The 17981-nt window shown below is 41.5% G+C and overlaps 1 protein-coding gene across 1 annotated transcript; it reads right to left on the bottom strand.

Moving 5' to 3' along the window:
- Positions 1–714: 714 nt before the first annotated feature.
- On the bottom strand, positions 715–17708 carry LOC131478597 (cancer/testis antigen 55-like). The gene is made up of 5 exons (XM_058658991.1): positions 17391–17708; positions 9177–9343; positions 8048–8192; positions 2147–2259; positions 715–1038 (listed from the first exon to the last, which is right to left on the bottom strand). Exons 1-5 carry the CDS (start codon positions 17542–17544, stop codon positions 847–849), a joined length of 771 nt encoding a protein of 256 aa, XP_058514974.1. The 5' UTR covers positions 17545–17708; the 3' UTR covers positions 715–846.
- Positions 17709–17981: the final 273 nt, after the last annotated feature.

The raw sequence follows: 17981 nt of genomic DNA on the forward strand, positions 1-17981 counted from the left end.
TTCTGAAGTTACTCACTCAGTTCAGGAGGGATAATTCTGGTACAGAATGTGTGACTGAGTCCGTCTTGACTGTGCTTGATAAAATCCACTTCCTTCTTCTAGAGAAGGCAGACCCTTCTACATCAAGCAAATTGGAGAATTCAGTGGCAAGGGGTAGACTCCACAACCTACTCATCAACTCTTATGTCCAAATGCCCAGGTGCGAGGCTGCCTTGGAATGATAACGCCCCAAAGTACTCAAATGTTCGCAGTTTCAACTAGCCCTTTTAAGCCTCAGGAGCTACTGCACCCCGATGCAAGAAACTAAGTGACCTTCACAGAAAGCAGCATCGTGAGGGTCAGCGCTGTGTTATGGTCCTCAGGACTGCTGCCCCCAGAGCTGGCACATGGAAAGCAATCACTGTGCGGTGACTAAGCAGGCAGTGCCTCCGTCTAGAGATGTCCAGTCCCACAGCTATTGCGGGAACCTCATCACGGGATGACTGGAGGGCATTCTAGGCCACAGAGCAAATAGGAAATAACAAAATCTTCATGAGTGTATGCCTAGAATGGGGATGTAGAGAAGGAAAACACCACAGAAATTAATTAAAATACATATGCCTCTTGACACAAGGTAATGAAAGTCATTAGACAGGATTCAGAAGAAAATGAATTTAATTAATCATGAAAAATAATGAACATTCTGAAGAAGACAAAATTCATTTAGGTGGTACATCCAGCATTTGCAAAATTGCATACAAACCAATTACTGCAGTTAAATAACTTTTTTTTTTCAAAATGTGTTTGCTCTGGGCCCTGAATTACCCATAGATGAGAGAACACATGCAGAATAAGCATATCGTGCTTTCACATCATTAACACAGGGGTGATATAAATTGCTCTCCAAACATAGCATGACTGAAAGCTTTCCACTACCACAACATTGACCAGATCATGGACTTGGGGCACGTATCCCTGAGGAAGTTTCAGAGAATCCAAGGTGAAGAAGATGGAGTTATCTATCACCCCAGTTCTCCCATCCACACTAGTAATGTGCACCTGTGGGGGGAAATGGTGAAAATGATTATGAAAAAGCACCGAACACAGAACCTGCTCTGGCCTCCCTCTGCATCCCAGCTGCCGGCCACCACATGCCCAACAGTCATCCCCACCAGGGTGGAACATTTTGAAGAGCTGGGGTTCTTTGTTAACACACTCATGTCAGGCTCTACCGTAAATCGATTAAATTAGAATGGGAAGGGGGCTGAGATACCCTGTGATAAATACTACGCAGTCTCCATAATCTCTGTAAGTAAGTGTTGAGAGAGTCAAGGGATTGAGTTGGTTATAGACATGGCAATAAGCAGACTGTCACTTTTCCCTCTCTACTACATTCTGAGAACAATATTTTAGCTTGATCACCACTAAATTTTCTTGTGTTTTTGGGCTCCTTTCCCCACCCAATCACATTTAGGTTCTTACTGTTAAACACGAAACCACCACCCATTCCATCCACTTTGAAAAAAATTTTTTTAAGTGGTCTCTGAGGAATGTTTTTTTTCTGCTTTTGTTCTCAGAATACTTCGTTATCTCCCAAGTAACACACATACATCACATTTTAATTGCACGAGCGCTTCACACTGTCCTTTATGTTCATTCCTAGTTATACTATAGCCTTTTTAGATTAGGAAAATGGGTTCCTAACGTATTTTGCGTTGGATTACCCGATCTACGCAGCAGAATGCTGGTCATATCAAATGATCGCTAAAGACGGAATAGGCATAGCCCAGTGCGGTAGTCTAGCGGCTGAAGTGCTCTCCTTGCACACGCCCATATGGGCACTGGTTCTAATCCCGGTAGCCCCACTTCCCATCCAGCTCCCTGCTTGTGGCCTGTCGAGGATGGCCCAAACCCTTGACCCTGTGCCTTGTGGGAGAATCAGAAGAGGCTTCTAGCTCCCGGCTTCGGATTGGCTCAGCTCCGACCATTGTGGCCACTTGGGGAGTAATGGACGGAAGATTTTCCTCTCTGTCTTTCCTCTCTTTTATGTATATCTGACTTTGCAAATAAATAAATAAATAAATAAATAAATAAATAAATAAATCTAAAAAAAAAAAAAAGAAGGAATGGGCAGAAACGTAAGACAAGTGCAGCATTCAGTACTTACTCCATGCGCCTGCTTGTGCATCCGAGGTCTCACTGAGACAGCATTTCTGCTCTGTGTTTCTGGGTCGACAGCAAACAGAACTTCCACACAATCTCCAGCATAAGGCTCAAAATCTGAAACAGTCGTGGAAAGAAATTTAGTGAAACTGTCGTTAGTTTTGGTAATACTGCATTTCACAATGCTTTCAGATTTTAATACTCTAAAGTACTGCCCATTGCACATAGAGCATAGTTTTGACTCTAAGAAAAAAAAAGAAGTTGCACACCCTGTAAATCATCCTGTCAGATGTGCATACTGTGAACATCGATTCTCCTCCACTGATTTAGCAAAGCCAGATGAGGAAGAGTGTCAACAACTGTACCATATAAATAAGCAATCTTTTCAGGAGCTGCACAGGATGTATGGAAACATTACAACTCTTCCAGGAGAAGCAGTCAAGTGCAAAGATGAAAAGAGTACAAGTCTAAAGCTGGCAACCTGAGTTTAGCATGTTCCTGCTTTGTAAATCTGAAGGTGCTTGGATTCGCGTCTAGAAACTGAGAAGCAGAACAGTAGCACTTATCACATGGAGTTTCAGGGACTGTTCATCTACACCTCTAAGGCTCATACCTAATGCTGGGCACATAATCAACAGCAAGTGAATGTTGACGGCTCTCAGCAATAGTATTAGCAGGAGGACATACTGCACAGGAAAATAGAAATCAATTTCTCAGGTGTTTTAAACAGGGAATGGACACTATATTATACATTATAGCTCTAAATGAATAATTTACAGATTGTTTACAATTCAGTCATGAGATACTACAGTGCAAGGAAGGATTTAGAGCAAACATATTCTCAACTACCTGAAGTGTAAATCAGCACAACCACCTCAGGTAGTTGGTGATATCTATGAAAGCTCAACATTTCTGTACCTTATAACTCAGCATTTCTTAGTTCTTTTCAAGGCCTTCCTTTGTCCTTCTTTAGTTCTATTACGATTAAACCTTAGAAAGGCCCAACATGCCCTGATTCTTGCCTCTTCTTTCTCTTTTATGTTTCTACACCTATTGCTCTTGTGGGGCTTTAGATGGCAGCTATAGGCTGAAACTTCCAAAATGCATACATCCGCAGCTCCAATGATCTTCACATTCACAGATACAAATGCTTACTCAAATGGTCACATCCAAACTCAGTGTTTCTGCTGTTCTTGTCCCCTCAGATTTTCCAAATAAAAAAAAAAAGAAACTTCCTTATCATTACTGAAATAACTTTAACCCTTGACCCTTCTTGCTGCCGTACAAAACATTCATCAATACATCCCCTCACTTCCAAAGTAGTTGCAGAATCAAATCTGTCCTTATAGCTTTCCTTGCTAAAGGCCTTATGCTGTCCTCATCATTCAAGACTATTGTGTTAGACTCCTTTTTTCCAAATAAAATCTTGCCCCATACCATCTATACTTAATGCCACAGCTGCAGCAAACTAATTAAACAAAATTAACCACCTATCTTGGTTCAGAGTCAATGCTGACCTAAACCAATGCCTTATTTGGGTAATAAAACATATTCCAAATTTCTCTGTATACATAGTGAATTTCAACCTAGCCATATGTCCAAGGAAGTTGTAACCTACCAGAGCATACTCTGCTAGGCAAGCAAGTAACCTCAGCCAATGTCAGGCAAAGCAGAACCAGAGCCGTGTCGATCAGATAATCTTTATGTCATTGCTTCTGGGGCTTTTTGTTAGGTTGATTGGTTACAAATACAACTCATCCCATAATGGGTGGAAGTATTTCAAATCATCTTTGATTAGGAATGCTGTCTTCCTCAGACATTTTCCCTGTTTGAATAACCTTTGATAAATTTAAGTAGTGTCACTGATTTTTTTCAGCAATAATATAATTTAAATATCTCCAAAAGCTAAATTCTTATTGGGACTTCTAAATCTATTCAGTAACTCATTCCCTGGACACTCTATCTGAAATTTTAACCCATGAGTCCTTAGCTATATATATTTTTTGCTCTAACCAGGAGTCAGCACTTTGAGTACTAATGGTAAGTGCAGTAACCAAGGCAACCTAAACTAGAGGCCCACAAATCACTTCTGTGTGAATCTTCTTGGCAGTTTAATTCATGGTATGCAAAAGCTTCTAATAGCCAACACCTTCAACAGAAACACGGAGAAAACATGATATATTTGATATATCTGGACTAGTACACACGTAAACACATAGATGAGACCAAAACCAAAATCTTACACAAAATGTTATCTTTTGTCTAATTGCATTATATAAAATTCTTAAACTAATCAAAGTGTGCAGCGGGAACAAGCATCACTGTGTTTGCCTGGGGGATGGGAAAATGAATGACTGAGTAAAGACATGAAAGTCATGATTAATTAATGTGAAGTTGAGAAATGTGAAGTTAAGAAATCCTATAAAATTTTTAAATAATACTGTATCTGAGTTGCTGATACACATGCTGGAGTATTCAGGAAGTGCTCAATAAACATTTTCATTATACCAAATATGTAAAAAAAAAAAAAAAAAAGGTAGGCTATGGGAAAGCAGCTGAGGACGGCCCAATGCATTGGAACCCTGCACCCGTGTGGGAGACCTGGAAGAGGTTCCTGGTTCCCGGCTTCGGATCGGCACAGCACCGGCCGTTGCGGCTCACTTGGGGAGTGAATCATGGGACGGAAGATCTTCCTCTCTGTCTCTCCTCCTCTCTGTATATCTGGCTGTAATAAAATGAATAAATCTTAAAAAAAAAAAAAAGGTAGGCTAGTTAGAGGATGGAAGGATGAATCTGTGTGGATATGCTCTAGAACAATTACAATGACATTTGAAAAGCAGAATCCAAGTGCTGCTTGTGTGGTTGCTCACTATAAAATAATCTGAAATTTGCTGTTTATTTGAAAATTTTAATAAAAAGAAAAAATAAGGATGTAAACTTCCACATCATGATTCATGCTGCAGTTCAATAAAATCTAAAACATAATGAGCATTAATCTGCTTTTCTTTCTATTTTCTTTGCAGACGCAAAGTAACAGTCCTTCTCTCATGACTACACATATGCTACTTGATACAGGAAGTTATTGCCTTGAACAGGAAACAGTTGCCTACAACTGGCCTCAGGTGGTGATGCAGGGGTATCAGATATTTCTGGCCCTTCCAGCACACCTGCCAGGCCAGTTGATTGTTATGATCTGTGCCACAGCTTGCTCTTTTAAAAGGCAAGATTCTTTTGGGTTTTAGGAGAGCCAGATCCTTGGGAAATTGGTACATTGAAAATTGTTTACGTGAAGCATTTAAGAGAATGAGCAAATCAATAAAATGCAAGATGTGAAGTCAAGACACTCTGTTATAAAGGCTAGAGATCAGTACTGGTGCTCTCACTCTCCTTGGCTCTTGTTCTTGCTATGGTGTAAATCCAGATAGCCTTAGGTATTTGACCATTTGGTATTTTTCATTACAATTATCTCTCTTGCCAGCAATAAGTGTATACATAGGAAAGACAAATAATTAATGAATTTATTTCCAAAAACATTGGTGAATATCTGCTTTGTGAAACAGAATGAATGCTTGTGTCTTTCCTCCAAATTCTTTTGTTAAAGCTCTGAGAACTCAGTGTGGTTGTATTTGGAGATGGGCCCTCTAAGGAAATAATCCAGGCTAAATGTGATAAATGTGGGGAACCAGTGTCCCTATAAGAAGAAATACTACACAAGATATGTGGTCCAACCCTGGAATGAATATACTGGGACTGGGCCTCCTCAGTTGTTACTACCTGTACAATGGACAGCATGTCCAGATGCACACGGGGGACATGACAGTCAGCTCATCTAGGCCAGCAGAGGACATCAAGTGCCTCCTGAAAGGATGAAAAGCAGACCAGGATAATCAATTCTGCTGGTGATGCTTTGCAGTAAGTGTCTGGGTCTATGTATTCACACTGAAGTAGACTTGCTCAGCAACAGACCTTGAAAATATCTTCTCAATTCTGATGCAGTGAAGCTGAAAATGTCTCAGAACTATTAAAACTGCTCAAGCAATACTCTCTGAACACCCTTCGCCATAAGGCATCATTAAATGATTATCCCCTATCCCTGGGTACCAACAGCAAGGTGTGCTCTCACCCTTTCCCCTTAGCAAACCAGAATAAAACAAATTAAAACACTTGCCCCACTCACCTTCCTCCATACCTTGACCTTCCCTACCTTAATCAGAGGCCCACGAGGGCATGCATCCCTCTCAACTACATAAACAGTATTAAAAGAAAATTTTAAAAGATGAGATATTAGAGTGCTTATTCACTGTATTTCTCTCAGGCAGTCTGCATCTCTCTGCTTCTCCCTTGTTCACTGAAGGAAGTCCAATGAATACACAGTGAAAAGAAAGCTCAAATCAGGGAGGTTTGATCTTGGAGTTGTAGCCTCCAGAATGCTGAGAATATACAATGTTACTGTTTAAATCCAATGTATTCTTTTGTCGCAGCCTAAGCAGTTTAAGACCATGTCAATATTTAGTCTCTACATGTAAGGCTACTGTGGTATCACCAAACCACTACATGACTATAGAATGCAAATATGTGGAAAACATTTCCTTTACACTCGCGTAAATATTGTAAGACATAAAGGCCACAAGCTCATATAAGAAGAAGCTAAAGAAGTATATCTACATATATATTCATGATGCCTGACTTTTATTTTATCTGTCCTATGATACTTCCAATATTTGTTATTCCAGTTTTTCTTAGGAACATTGGAAAAGTGAAGCAATAACTACAGTTTTTATTTTCATTTGAGTGAAGAATTAAATACAATAATTCTGCATTTTTGTTATGAATTACATTAGAAATTCACATGCCCAAGACTGTGGGATGAAGTCACTATCTTTTAGCAACAAGTATGTATTGTTATAATATTTATATTAAAATTAATAAAATTTATTTTAATAACAGTTTCTTATTCTGCATTAAATATAATCCTGTCACTGTGATTATATGCAGATAGTAGAAGGAGAACTGGCTGCCAATCCTAGGATCTTTCAATCAAGGGAGCAAAAACTAGCAGAATATCTTGTCTACAGCTAATTTTAAAACTTGTACTTTAGGTGTTAACTTTTGTACATAAAAGAAAATATATTTACAAAAATTATTACTTATGTGAATAAAAATCAAAAACATTGCTATCTACAGCCAATAAGTCAAAATGGAAGAAATGGTCACATGTTTTAAAATTTGGTTTAAAAAACATGAACCCTTCTTGGTCTTTCGGCTAAAATCAAGTGTAAAAACCATTATGAGTCTACTCATTGCTGAATATAGCTTTTCACTCCAAAAATACACCTCAGATATTAAAGGGTCATTGATTAGGGCCAAGTGTACTGCAGAAGTAGCTGTAGCATTTAAATAAATGTGCTCTAAAATTTGATTATGGAAATGATGTCTTTAAACATTCCTAAGTTCGATTTTAAAAAGTATAAAAATAGGTCATATCGGGCCCGGCAGCGTGGCCTAGCGGCTATAGTCCTCGCCTTGAACGCCCCGGGATCCCATATGGGCGCTGGTTCTAATCCCGGCAGTTCCACTTCCCATCCAGCTCTCTGCTTGTGGCCTGGGAAAGCAGTCGAGGACGGCCCAATGCATTGGGACCCTGCACCCGTGTGGGAGACCTGGAAGAGGTTCCTGGTTCCTGGCTTCGGATTGGCGCAGCACAGGCCCTTGCGGCTCACTTGGGGAGTGAATCATCGGACGGAAGATCTTCCTCTCTTGAGGCTCACTTGGGGAGTGAATCATGGGACGGAAGATCTTCCTCTCTGTCTCTCCTCTCTGTATATCTGCCTTTGTAATAAAATAAATAAATCTTAAAAAAAATAGGTCATATCTAATTTTGAATTAAAACAAAAGTTTGCTGTACCTCTACAAATCAAGTCCAGAGAAAAGTAACATGTGTGGTTAACACAGTTAGCAGCACCCAACAGAGCATCAACGCAGCCAAATGAAACTCTCCTATATGATTCTGAAGAGCCGCTCTCCTGGCTCATATGGCTGTATTCATTCGCCTGGAAAATAAACAGTCATACATAACCAAAGTTTAGAACAAGGATGTGCAGAAGTCATTGTTGTTTAAGAAATAATTGAAATATTCAACAAACATTGGTGAATATATTTCAACTGACGAACACATGATGGGCATGAGTTCATAAAGTAATAGCTGAGTTTCATTGTCTTTTTATTTCATTTATTAGAGCTAGTTGGTAAAATTGAGCAGAGGGTACAGAGTTCCTCCAAACTTTGGGTCCGATATTTAATTTGCTGTATGTTAGCATCTTGCATTGGTATAACAAACTGATGACAACTGAACCAATGCCAATACATCAAAAAGTCCATAGTTTACATAGCTTTAATCTTTGTGCTTTATAGCCATATATTTTGAAAATATGATTAAGATCATTATTCCTGTAATTCAGAATTAATGCATTGATACTACTAGAATCAAAAACAAAACATATGCTGTTGCTGTTCTGCAGTAACTCACAAAGAAGAGTAAAAGAAGAAAACTCAATTCAAAACAAGTTGCAATAAATTCAGAAGCTATTTCAAGAATTGTTTTTCGGGAATTTGCACAGGAAAGTGAAGTTCAGATGGAGAATACAGGATTTTCTTGGAGGAGATATTTTGGCCTCATTGTGAAAGAGAAAAATTTGCCTAAAATTGGGGCTTTGACTGGCATTGAAGCTAAGTTTGGGAGATACCAAGGGAGAAGAGAAAGCCTAAGTTTGTATGGGCACAGAAAGAGGAGATGAATTTGGAAAACCGGCTTTGAAATTGAGATTTTTTTTTAAAGAGTCAAATTTGGATTTTAACCTATCAACAATAAGACAATCAAACATTTCTTTTACTGGAAGTATAATTGTCTTGTCTATTTTGCTTGTAACTTTATAACACATGTTTACAAAAATCTAGACAGTAGTTTAAAGCATCCCTAGGAATAAAGATCAGGATCGACAAACTCTCACCATTCTTACATCAGAGGCTTTCAATACCTGAGAGGGTCCAGCTTCTTCCATAACAGGAGTTACACTCGGCCCACTGATCTCAGGCACCGGGCCAGTTGCATCAGCACCAAAATCCGGGGTGGACATATTAATGGAAACATTATAAGCAGAGGCACTTGCCACTTCTCCCTGTGGAGCTGTTAATTCTGCATCACCTATGAGATAGGCCACCAAAAGCTTTCATGAATTACTCTCAAAAGCAAATTGGACATTACAAGTAAGCCCTATAGAGGAATCTATGGGAGGCAAATGTCTAAAAGGAGAAATAAAGTCAGACCTAAGATGCGGATGACATTGTCAGTATAAAACAGTGGGTAAGTTTATAGGATTGTGCAGGCAGAGTGTTTTGGGATGGAATGCTAGCTTTCCTAGTTCTTTGAAGAGCACAATGGGTCGATGTCCAAGCCAGTGTAGTTTCTTGGATAAGAACATTTCATCTAGATTTGGAGGTGGGGGTGGGGGATCAGCATAGGTGAGAGGGCTCTAACAGATCATTGAGGAGGAGCACACTTCTCCCTTTCATTCCCCCCACAGGAATTAAAGCTCCATTTTGAAGGGCCCCCTGGATCATTTGGGAGAGACCACTATGTTAGGACGGGAAAGGCTGCCACGGCCGGGGTGTCTGCAGGCATTACTGACTCTGTCTGGGTACATGTGATTCTAAGGAAGGGATGAATCTCCGTCCTCCACTGACTTTGAGTCAGGCTAGTGACCTGGCAGGGTGGCTGCACATCTAGGGTTGAGAGGTACACACCACAAGTATTTCCTGAAATGTCTAAAAATAAATGCAGAAATAGAAGAAATAAAAGTAAGAACGACATTATGAGTTCCCAAAAGTAATAAAATAATTTTTTCAGTATCCGAATGTGAAGATGAAGAGATTTATGAAATGTCTAAAAATGAATGGGAAAAGTTATCACAGGATTATTCATAAGTACGAATAAACAAATTCTTGAGGTACAGAAATCCTTACATTATATGGATAAAATTTTTTTGCAAAGAGATTGGCATTATGAAGTATATCAAATGAAAATATTATAAATTAAGAACTCAATATGCCAAATAGAAAATATCGTGGAAAGAGTCAAAAACAGGCTTGGTGAGGCAAAAGAGTGTCAGGGCTAGAAGACAAACCCTTAGAAATATCTCAGTTCAACAAAAAACAGGAAGAAAAATTTAGAAAAACCAAAAACAGTGTTTAGGATTTATGGTGCACTATCAAGTGACCAAACATACATACCCTGAAAGTTCTTTGAAACTGTGGAAGCAAAGAATGGATTAGAAGGCCTATTCAGTGAAATAATAGCAGAAAAATTCCATAATATGGAGAGACAGCCAAGTAGAGAAAGCACATGTAATTCCTAATAGACATGATCAGAAATTATTTTAAGCATGAGATATTATAGTCAGACTTCCAACAGTAAAACATAAATATTCTAAAATACAGAGTAGAGCAATACCAGGTTACTTCAGAGAATGTTTCATCAGAAGCCCTAGAGGCTAGGAGAGAATGGGGAGACATAGTTCAGGTCCTAAAAGGAAGAAACTGCAAACCCAGAATACTGTATCCAGCAAGGCTCTCATAAAAAAAAAAAAAAGAAGAAGAAGAAGAAGAAGGAAAGAAGAGAAATTGTCAATCCGGAGCATACTTTTTCTTGCAAAGCTCTCATTTATAAATGAATGCAACATGAGGACATCCCAAAACAAGCAGAAATTGAGAGAAGTTGTTACTGTTCGTCCAGCCTTCCAAATTCTGCTGAAGAGTGTGCTGCAGAGAGAAATGAAGTGTGATGGTCATCATTATGAAAGAATATAAAGGCAACAAAATGTAGTAACAGTACAAAGGAAATCCAAAGCAAATAATTGGAATATTTCTGGAAAATGGCAGGACAAAGTTAATATTTATCAATAATAACATTCAATGTAAATTACCTAAATTCATCAATTAAAAGATATATACTGGCAAGATAGATTAAAAAGTGAGACCCATCTGTATGTTGATTGCAACAAACACACTTCACCAACAAAGATACACCTATAGTGAAAATGAAAAGATGGAAAAAGGTATTCCTTACAAATGGAAATAAAAAAACGAGCAGCAGTGGCTTTCCTAACATCAGGCAAAAAAGATTTCAAAATGACAACCTTTAGGGGTTCGGGCCTTGGGATTCGGGGGCAAGTGCCGCTCCTCACAGTGTGGCGGCTGTGGGGGGTGCCCCTGCCAGGTCGGACCCAATGCTGGGGGCTCACGCCAAAGACACTGCCGCAAGGCAGTGAACGAGTCCTCAGCTTCCCCCAGGGCCAGGGAGCTCTGGGGTATTGGTTGTCTGAATCGCTGCTTAGGTAGCTACTTGAGTCAAGGACGCTAAGTCACACTGTCTAAGGCAGAGGCCAGGACAAGTGAGGGACTGAGATAAGCTGAGTCAGAGCAACCACTGGCAGGCGCATGATCTACGGCTAGGAACAGGCCCAGTTGGGGAAGCATGGGGACACCTTAACTGGGTTGAGGTTCCCACCAAGGGGTGCATGTGCTGGAATGGGGGCTGCATTCTATCTAGGAAACAGTTGTAGTCACCCGAGGCACTAGTGTGGGCTGGGATTGGATGCACCAGGCCAGTTCAGATCCCAACACCATCTGGTGTCATGGAGAACCAGAGGGTAGATGTGGGACTGATTAGGCTGGGTCTCAATTCCCTCTTGAGCCACGCGTGAGTTGTATGTGGGTATGGACGAGCCATGGCTGGGCTGAAACATCCAACAACAAGAACCAGAATGGGGTGAAAGCCAGCCAGGAAAAGCCACTGTTCCTGCTAGGACAGGAGGTGAACTGGGTAGGGTTGGTTCAAGGACCCCCTGGCATGCGCAAAATCTGGCATTGGGAGGGGTTCTGATGGAGGAGCCTGGGCAACTCCTCTGGCAGGACACAGTCCCTACAGGTAAGCACAAGATGCATGATAGGAAACAGCCCAGAATAGGCCATGGAAAGTTTCCCACTGGCACACATTCAGCATGGGTCAGTAGCAGACCAGGCTGAATCAGTTCATGTCACCCACTGGCAAATCCGATCACCAGAGCAGAGTGTGGGATGAGTCGGGTTTGGTCGCGACAAAACAAGTACACATTATGGAATGCCAGGGCATGGTTGCCTGTACTGGATATGAATGCAGCATCCAACCAGCACATGTGAGATCCAGGAAGGGAGGGGCAGAACCGGCAGGGGGATTAAGGGGCTGGTCCCCTCGCTGGACAGCTACTCCCACTGGAGAGCGTGGGCTGGGATAGAGACAGACCAGACTAAGCAAGGCTACATCACCTGTGTGCTGCATGTGGATTAGACCAGGGAAAAGCCAGGCTGGGCTGATTATTCCTGCTGGTGCAAGCATAAATTAGAGTGGGTGAGGGATGTATGGGCATAGCCGCAGAAGCTGGCACTGGGGACTAATTCTGTCAAGTCAAATCACAGAACCACATAAAGAGTGCATAAACCAGGACAGAGAGACCTGAGAGGGAAAAGTGGGTTCCCCCTTCTTGGGTCACTATTCCCGTGGGAGGGCATGAAAACTAGGATGGGAGCTGGGATGGCTAGAGAGGCACTCAACAACACCCATGAGGGCTGGATGGTTGAGTTGGTTAGATAGAACTAAGCTTTAATATCCATTGACAAGTACAAGAGCCAAATGGGATGGGGGACAGACTGGTCTTCTGCGACACATACTGGCAAACCAGGGTAGGAGGCGGGCCTGGTGGGGGTTATTGTGGGTCACCCCAACTAGGCTGCAGCTCCCACTCGTTGATGTAAGGGCCGAACCAGACTGGACTGCAACACCCATTGGTTCCAGTGCAACTCGGGACCGAAAACAGAACCAACCAGCAATTGAAACCACCAGCTGATCGGGGTGATGGACTGTGCCGGGCCCTGTGCTTGCTAGAACATACAAGAAACTAGTCTGGGAATACCTCAAAGTTTCTTTGGAGATCTCCCCAATCGAACTGCTGGACTCAGAACTCTAATCAAGAAAAGACAGAAGACAGAGCAGATCAATCATTCATCTCAGCTATATGTTGGCAGCTAAAGATGGGGCAAACGGAGACTTTATAATGGACCATATCAATCAGTGGACAACCTCATCGAGCGAAACTGGCAGTGATTCATAACCGGAGAACTATTAACACCACTCGAGCACATATCTCAGAGCATGCCCTACATCCGGGACTCGGGGGGGGGGGAAACCAGGTGGGGCTTCTCCCTCAATATCCCCCTTTACCTCAGATACATGATGGAAACAATATGGGCATAATAGTATTACCCACTTCCCTATCCCCCTGAACCTTTTTTTTTTCTTTTTCTTTAACTGTAATTAACTATGTAAAGATTGTCAACAACAATACAATAAAATAGATTAAAAAAATCAAGGAAACATACAAAAGCAAGAATAAAAAAAAGAATTAATCTCTAAAAAAAATGACAACCTTTAAAACAGACAAATAAGGGAATTATTTAATGATCACAGTATCAATTCAATAGGAAACTGCATCTATAGTAAATGTAAATGCCAGGGCACTTGACAATTTAAAACAAATGTTAATGGTTCTAAAGGGAGACACAGACTCCAATACAGTAATGATGGGGGACTTGAATACCCCAATTCCAACAATTGACAGATAAACTAAACCAAATAACCAACAAACCACGTATCTAATCTCCACTGTGCAGCAAGTGGACTTGAGAGCTACAGAACATTTCATCCTACAGCTGCAGAATATCAATTCTTTTCAGCACTTCATGTATCTTTCTCTAGGATATATCAATCTCATATAGCAGTCTCACCAAATGTCAAAAAAAAAAAAAAATCATACCATGGATCCTTTTCTGACCACAATGGAATAAAGCTGGAAATTAACCACTTAAGAAACTGTAGAAAATATAGGAACACAAGGAAACGGTGTAATATGCTCCTGAGCACGCAGTGGATCAAAGGAGAAATCAAAAGGGAAATCAAAACATTTCTGGAAACAAAGGAAGATGATAGAAAGCCACTTCAAAACTTAAGAAACACAGCAAAAGCAGTGTTTAAAGGGAAGTTTGTATAAATCAGCACTTACATCAAATACATGACCTAACAACTAATCTCAAGGATTTAGAAAACAACACACCAAACACAATATTAGCAGGAGGGAAAAATAACTAACATTTAGAGAATAAATAAACAAATTGAATACAGAACATTGCTGAAAGATCAATAAAATGGGCCCAGCGCTGTGGCCTAGCAGCTAGTCCTCGCCTTGAATGCACTGGGATTCCATATGGGCGCTGGCTCTTATCCCGGCAGCTCCACTTCCCATCCAGCTCCCTGCTTGTGACCTGGGAGAGCAGTTGAGGATAGCCCAAAGCCTTGGGACTCTGTACGCATGTGGGAGACCGGGAGGAAGTTCCTGGCTCCTGGCTTTGGATCGGCACAGCACCGGCTGTTGCGGTCACTTGGGGAGTGAATCATCAGATGGAAGATCTTCCTCTCTGTCTCTCCTCCTCTCTGTATATCAAATTTTGTAATAAAAAGAAATAAAACTTTAAAAAAAATCAATAAAATAAAGAGCCTGTTTTGACACAATACAGAAAATTGAGAAAACATTGTCCCAATTATTTATAAAAAGAGAAGGCTCATCTTAATATTACCAACTATGGAAAATGAGATTTTACAGCAGATACCACAGAAATAAAAACAATAATCAGGCATTACCAAAAATAGCTATATACTAACAAATAGCAAAATCTAGAGGAAATCGATAGATTTCTTGACACATAATGTCTACTGTTTGCCAAAGACATACTGCTATAGATAAAGAAACCAAGATTTCTTTTCTGCTTAAGATTCTGTTGAAACTCATGAGAACGTTGCTACAGTTGCAAGATACAAAACACACAAAATTAACACACAAAATTCAGTAGCCTGTGTATATATAAACTCTACATAATGGGTGAAAAATAATTTGTAAAGTAAGTAACATCAGAATAGCTAAACAAAACTTAAATACCTGGGACTAAATCTAGTGACACATTTCCACAATGAAATTTTAAAAATGAAACTCCCAGCAGCCAAAATATATCAGTACCCTGTGATGGGGGGGCGGACACATGATGTCACCTTAGGATTCCCAATATTGAGAAGGATAAAAACACATGCTTCTAAAACAATTTTTAAATAAACAAAACCAACACTGCAGATTTCAGGCCACAATCACAATACCAGATTTCAGGACATACTGCAGGGCAGTTATAATCAAAACAGCCTTGCCCAACATAAACAAACAAAAAACACATACACCAATGGAACAAAAATAGAAACCCCAGAAAGCAACTTTTCCATTTATTAACAAACATGCCCTTGGTAAACGTCCCAGAAGCACAAACAATAAAAGCAAAAACAGACAAATTGGATTACATCAAGGAAGATCAGGCACTGCATAGAACTTTCAGCACAGTTAAGAGGTAACTAACAGAACTGCAGAAAGTATTTTCATGCTATGCATCTGACAAAGGATTAATATCTAGAATCTATAAAGTGCCCCAGAAACTCAAACACAACAAAATAAACGATCGCACTTAAGAAACGGGCAAAGGATATTAGTGGGCAATTGTCATAGGATTAAATAATCAACAGATACATGAAACAAATGCTCAAGAAAACCAACCAATCACAGAAAACAAATTAAAAAACCAACATGAGGCTTCAAATCGCTCCAGTTTGAATAGATTCAGAAAACAATAAATACCAGAGAGGATATTGGGGAAAGGTATCCTAATAGAGTGTTGGTGGCAATGCAAATGAGTGCAACCAATATATAACACAGCAATGGAGATTCCTCAGAAGTCTAAGTAAAGATTTACCATATGACCCACCCATTCCACTATGAAACCAGTTTATAAAAAAGTTACTCTGGGACCTGCATGATAACTCAACAGCTAAATCCTCGCCTTGCAAGTCCCTGGATCCCATATGGATACCAGTTACTGTCCCAGCTGCTCCACTTCCAATCCAGCTCCCTGCTTGTGGCCTGGGAAAGCAATTGAGGACAGCCCAAAGCCTGAGGACTCTGCACCCATGTGGGAGACCTGGAAGAAGCTCCTGGTTTCGGACCGGCTCAGCTCCAGCTGCTGCAGCCTTTTGGGGAGTGAACCAGCAGATGGAAAATGTTTCTCTGTCTCTCCTCCTCTAAATCTGCCATTCCAATAAAAATAATTAAATCTTTAAAAAAAACGTGATCTGTAATTCCATGCTCATTGCATGTCAATTGACACCAGCCATGATAAGTGATCCCAGGTCCAGCATGGTAGCCTAGTAGCTAAAGTCCTCTCCTTGTACACGCTGGGATCCCATATGAGTGTTGGTTCGTGGCCCGGCCGCCCAGCTTCCCATCCAGCTCCCTGCTTGTGGCCTGGGAAAGCAGTCGAGGACGGCCCAAGGCTTTGGGACCCTGAACCCACGAGGGAGATTGGAAAGAAGCTGGTGGCTTCTGGCTTTGGATTGGGGTAGCTGCGGCAATTTATTTTTATTGGAAAGTCAGATATACAGAGAAGGGGAGAGACAGAGAGGAAGATCTTCCGTCCCATGATTCACTCCCCAAGTGAGCCACAACGGGCCGGTGCTGTGCCGATCCGAACCCGAAGCCAGGAACCTCTTCCAGGTCTCCCACATGGGTGTAGGGTCCCAAGGCTTTGGGCCGTCCTTGACTGCTTTCCCAGGCCACAAGTAGGGAGCTGGATGGGAAGTGGAGCTGCCGGGATTAGAACCAGCGCCCATATGGGATCCCGGGGCTTTCAAGGCGAGGGCTTTAGCCGCTAGGCCACGCCGCCGGGCCCAAAAATAAATAAATGTTAAAAAAGATATAAAATCTGTCTTTGTTATATACACACAACAATATTTTAACATATCAAATGGGAAGCACAACCCCGGGGGCCCTCTCTGCTACCAAACCGCGGCTTCTGTCTTAAGAATTCCCGTCAGGAGCAAATGCCAGAGAAGTGGGGAATCCCGCCCACCAGTTACCACAAGATGGCGCCTGCCCGCTCCGCCACATCTCGGCCCAGAAGATAGTGGAGCCAGAAATGGGTGTGGCTCTGTGGACAGAACTGTTGCCAGCGGGGGGCCAGAACTGTTACCAGGAGGGAACAGAACTGTTGCCAGGAGGGGACAAGATAAGTACCTTCCACAAGTGTAACAGGCTGCACATTCTCTACCTCCAACTGTAATCTCCCCTGGTAGAAGACATGAACTCTGGAAACAAGCAAGAACCTGGTTCTTCCCTCACGCGGCCTAGGCGCCGTGTCACGGCCAGTACGAGGCCTGGTTCCATCCATGTCTCTGCCTCCTTCAGGCAGTTTGTTCAGGATCACACCTCGTCCTCTGCCTCGACCAATTTCTAGTCAGGCAGCGGAAGAAGTGGCTTCCAGAGGGTTCTCTGGCGCCTTGTGATCACCATCCAATCAGGAGCCTGGAAAGTCACTGACAGGCACGTGCCTAGGGGGCGGGACTTCCTGGCTCCTCCTACCATAGGCAAGTGAGGAAACGCGATGTCGAACTGGAAGTTATTTGAATGGGATCTCTGATGTGCTTCATAGGACACAGTGTGTCATCTGTGAGGTGGTTCAGCAACCTGTTGAGAATGGAGGTGGGCTCCCACGCTCTGGATGCCATATATCCATTTTCCTTTTTCACGTCCTCAAGGTCATTTTTTGTTCCTTTGCCTCTAGGCACAATATCACACTGTCCATTCTCATAGTTTCCACTCTGTATG

The sequence above is a fragment of the Ochotona princeps genome, chromosome X (assembly GCF_030435755.1).
Source record: "Ochotona princeps isolate mOchPri1 chromosome X, mOchPri1.hap1, whole genome shotgun sequence".
NCBI classification, from domain to species: Eukaryota; Metazoa; Chordata; class Mammalia; order Lagomorpha; family Ochotonidae; genus Ochotona; species Ochotona princeps.

Bases quoted from the DNA above. Each gene is read 5' to 3' on its own strand.
- LOC131478597 (XM_058658991.1), bottom strand. From the start codon at position 17,544: ATGGATGGAACCAGGCCTCGTACTGGCCGTGACACGGCGCCTAGGCCG. The intron at 8,193-9,176 runs GTATTGAAAGCC...TTTATTTTCCAG, and splicing joins AAGAAGCTGGACCCTCTCAG to GCGAATGAATACAGCCATAT. The intron at 2,260-8,047 runs GTACAGCAAACT...CGACTGTTTCAG, and splicing joins TCTGGACTTGATTTGTAGAG to ATTTTGAGCCTTATGCTGGA.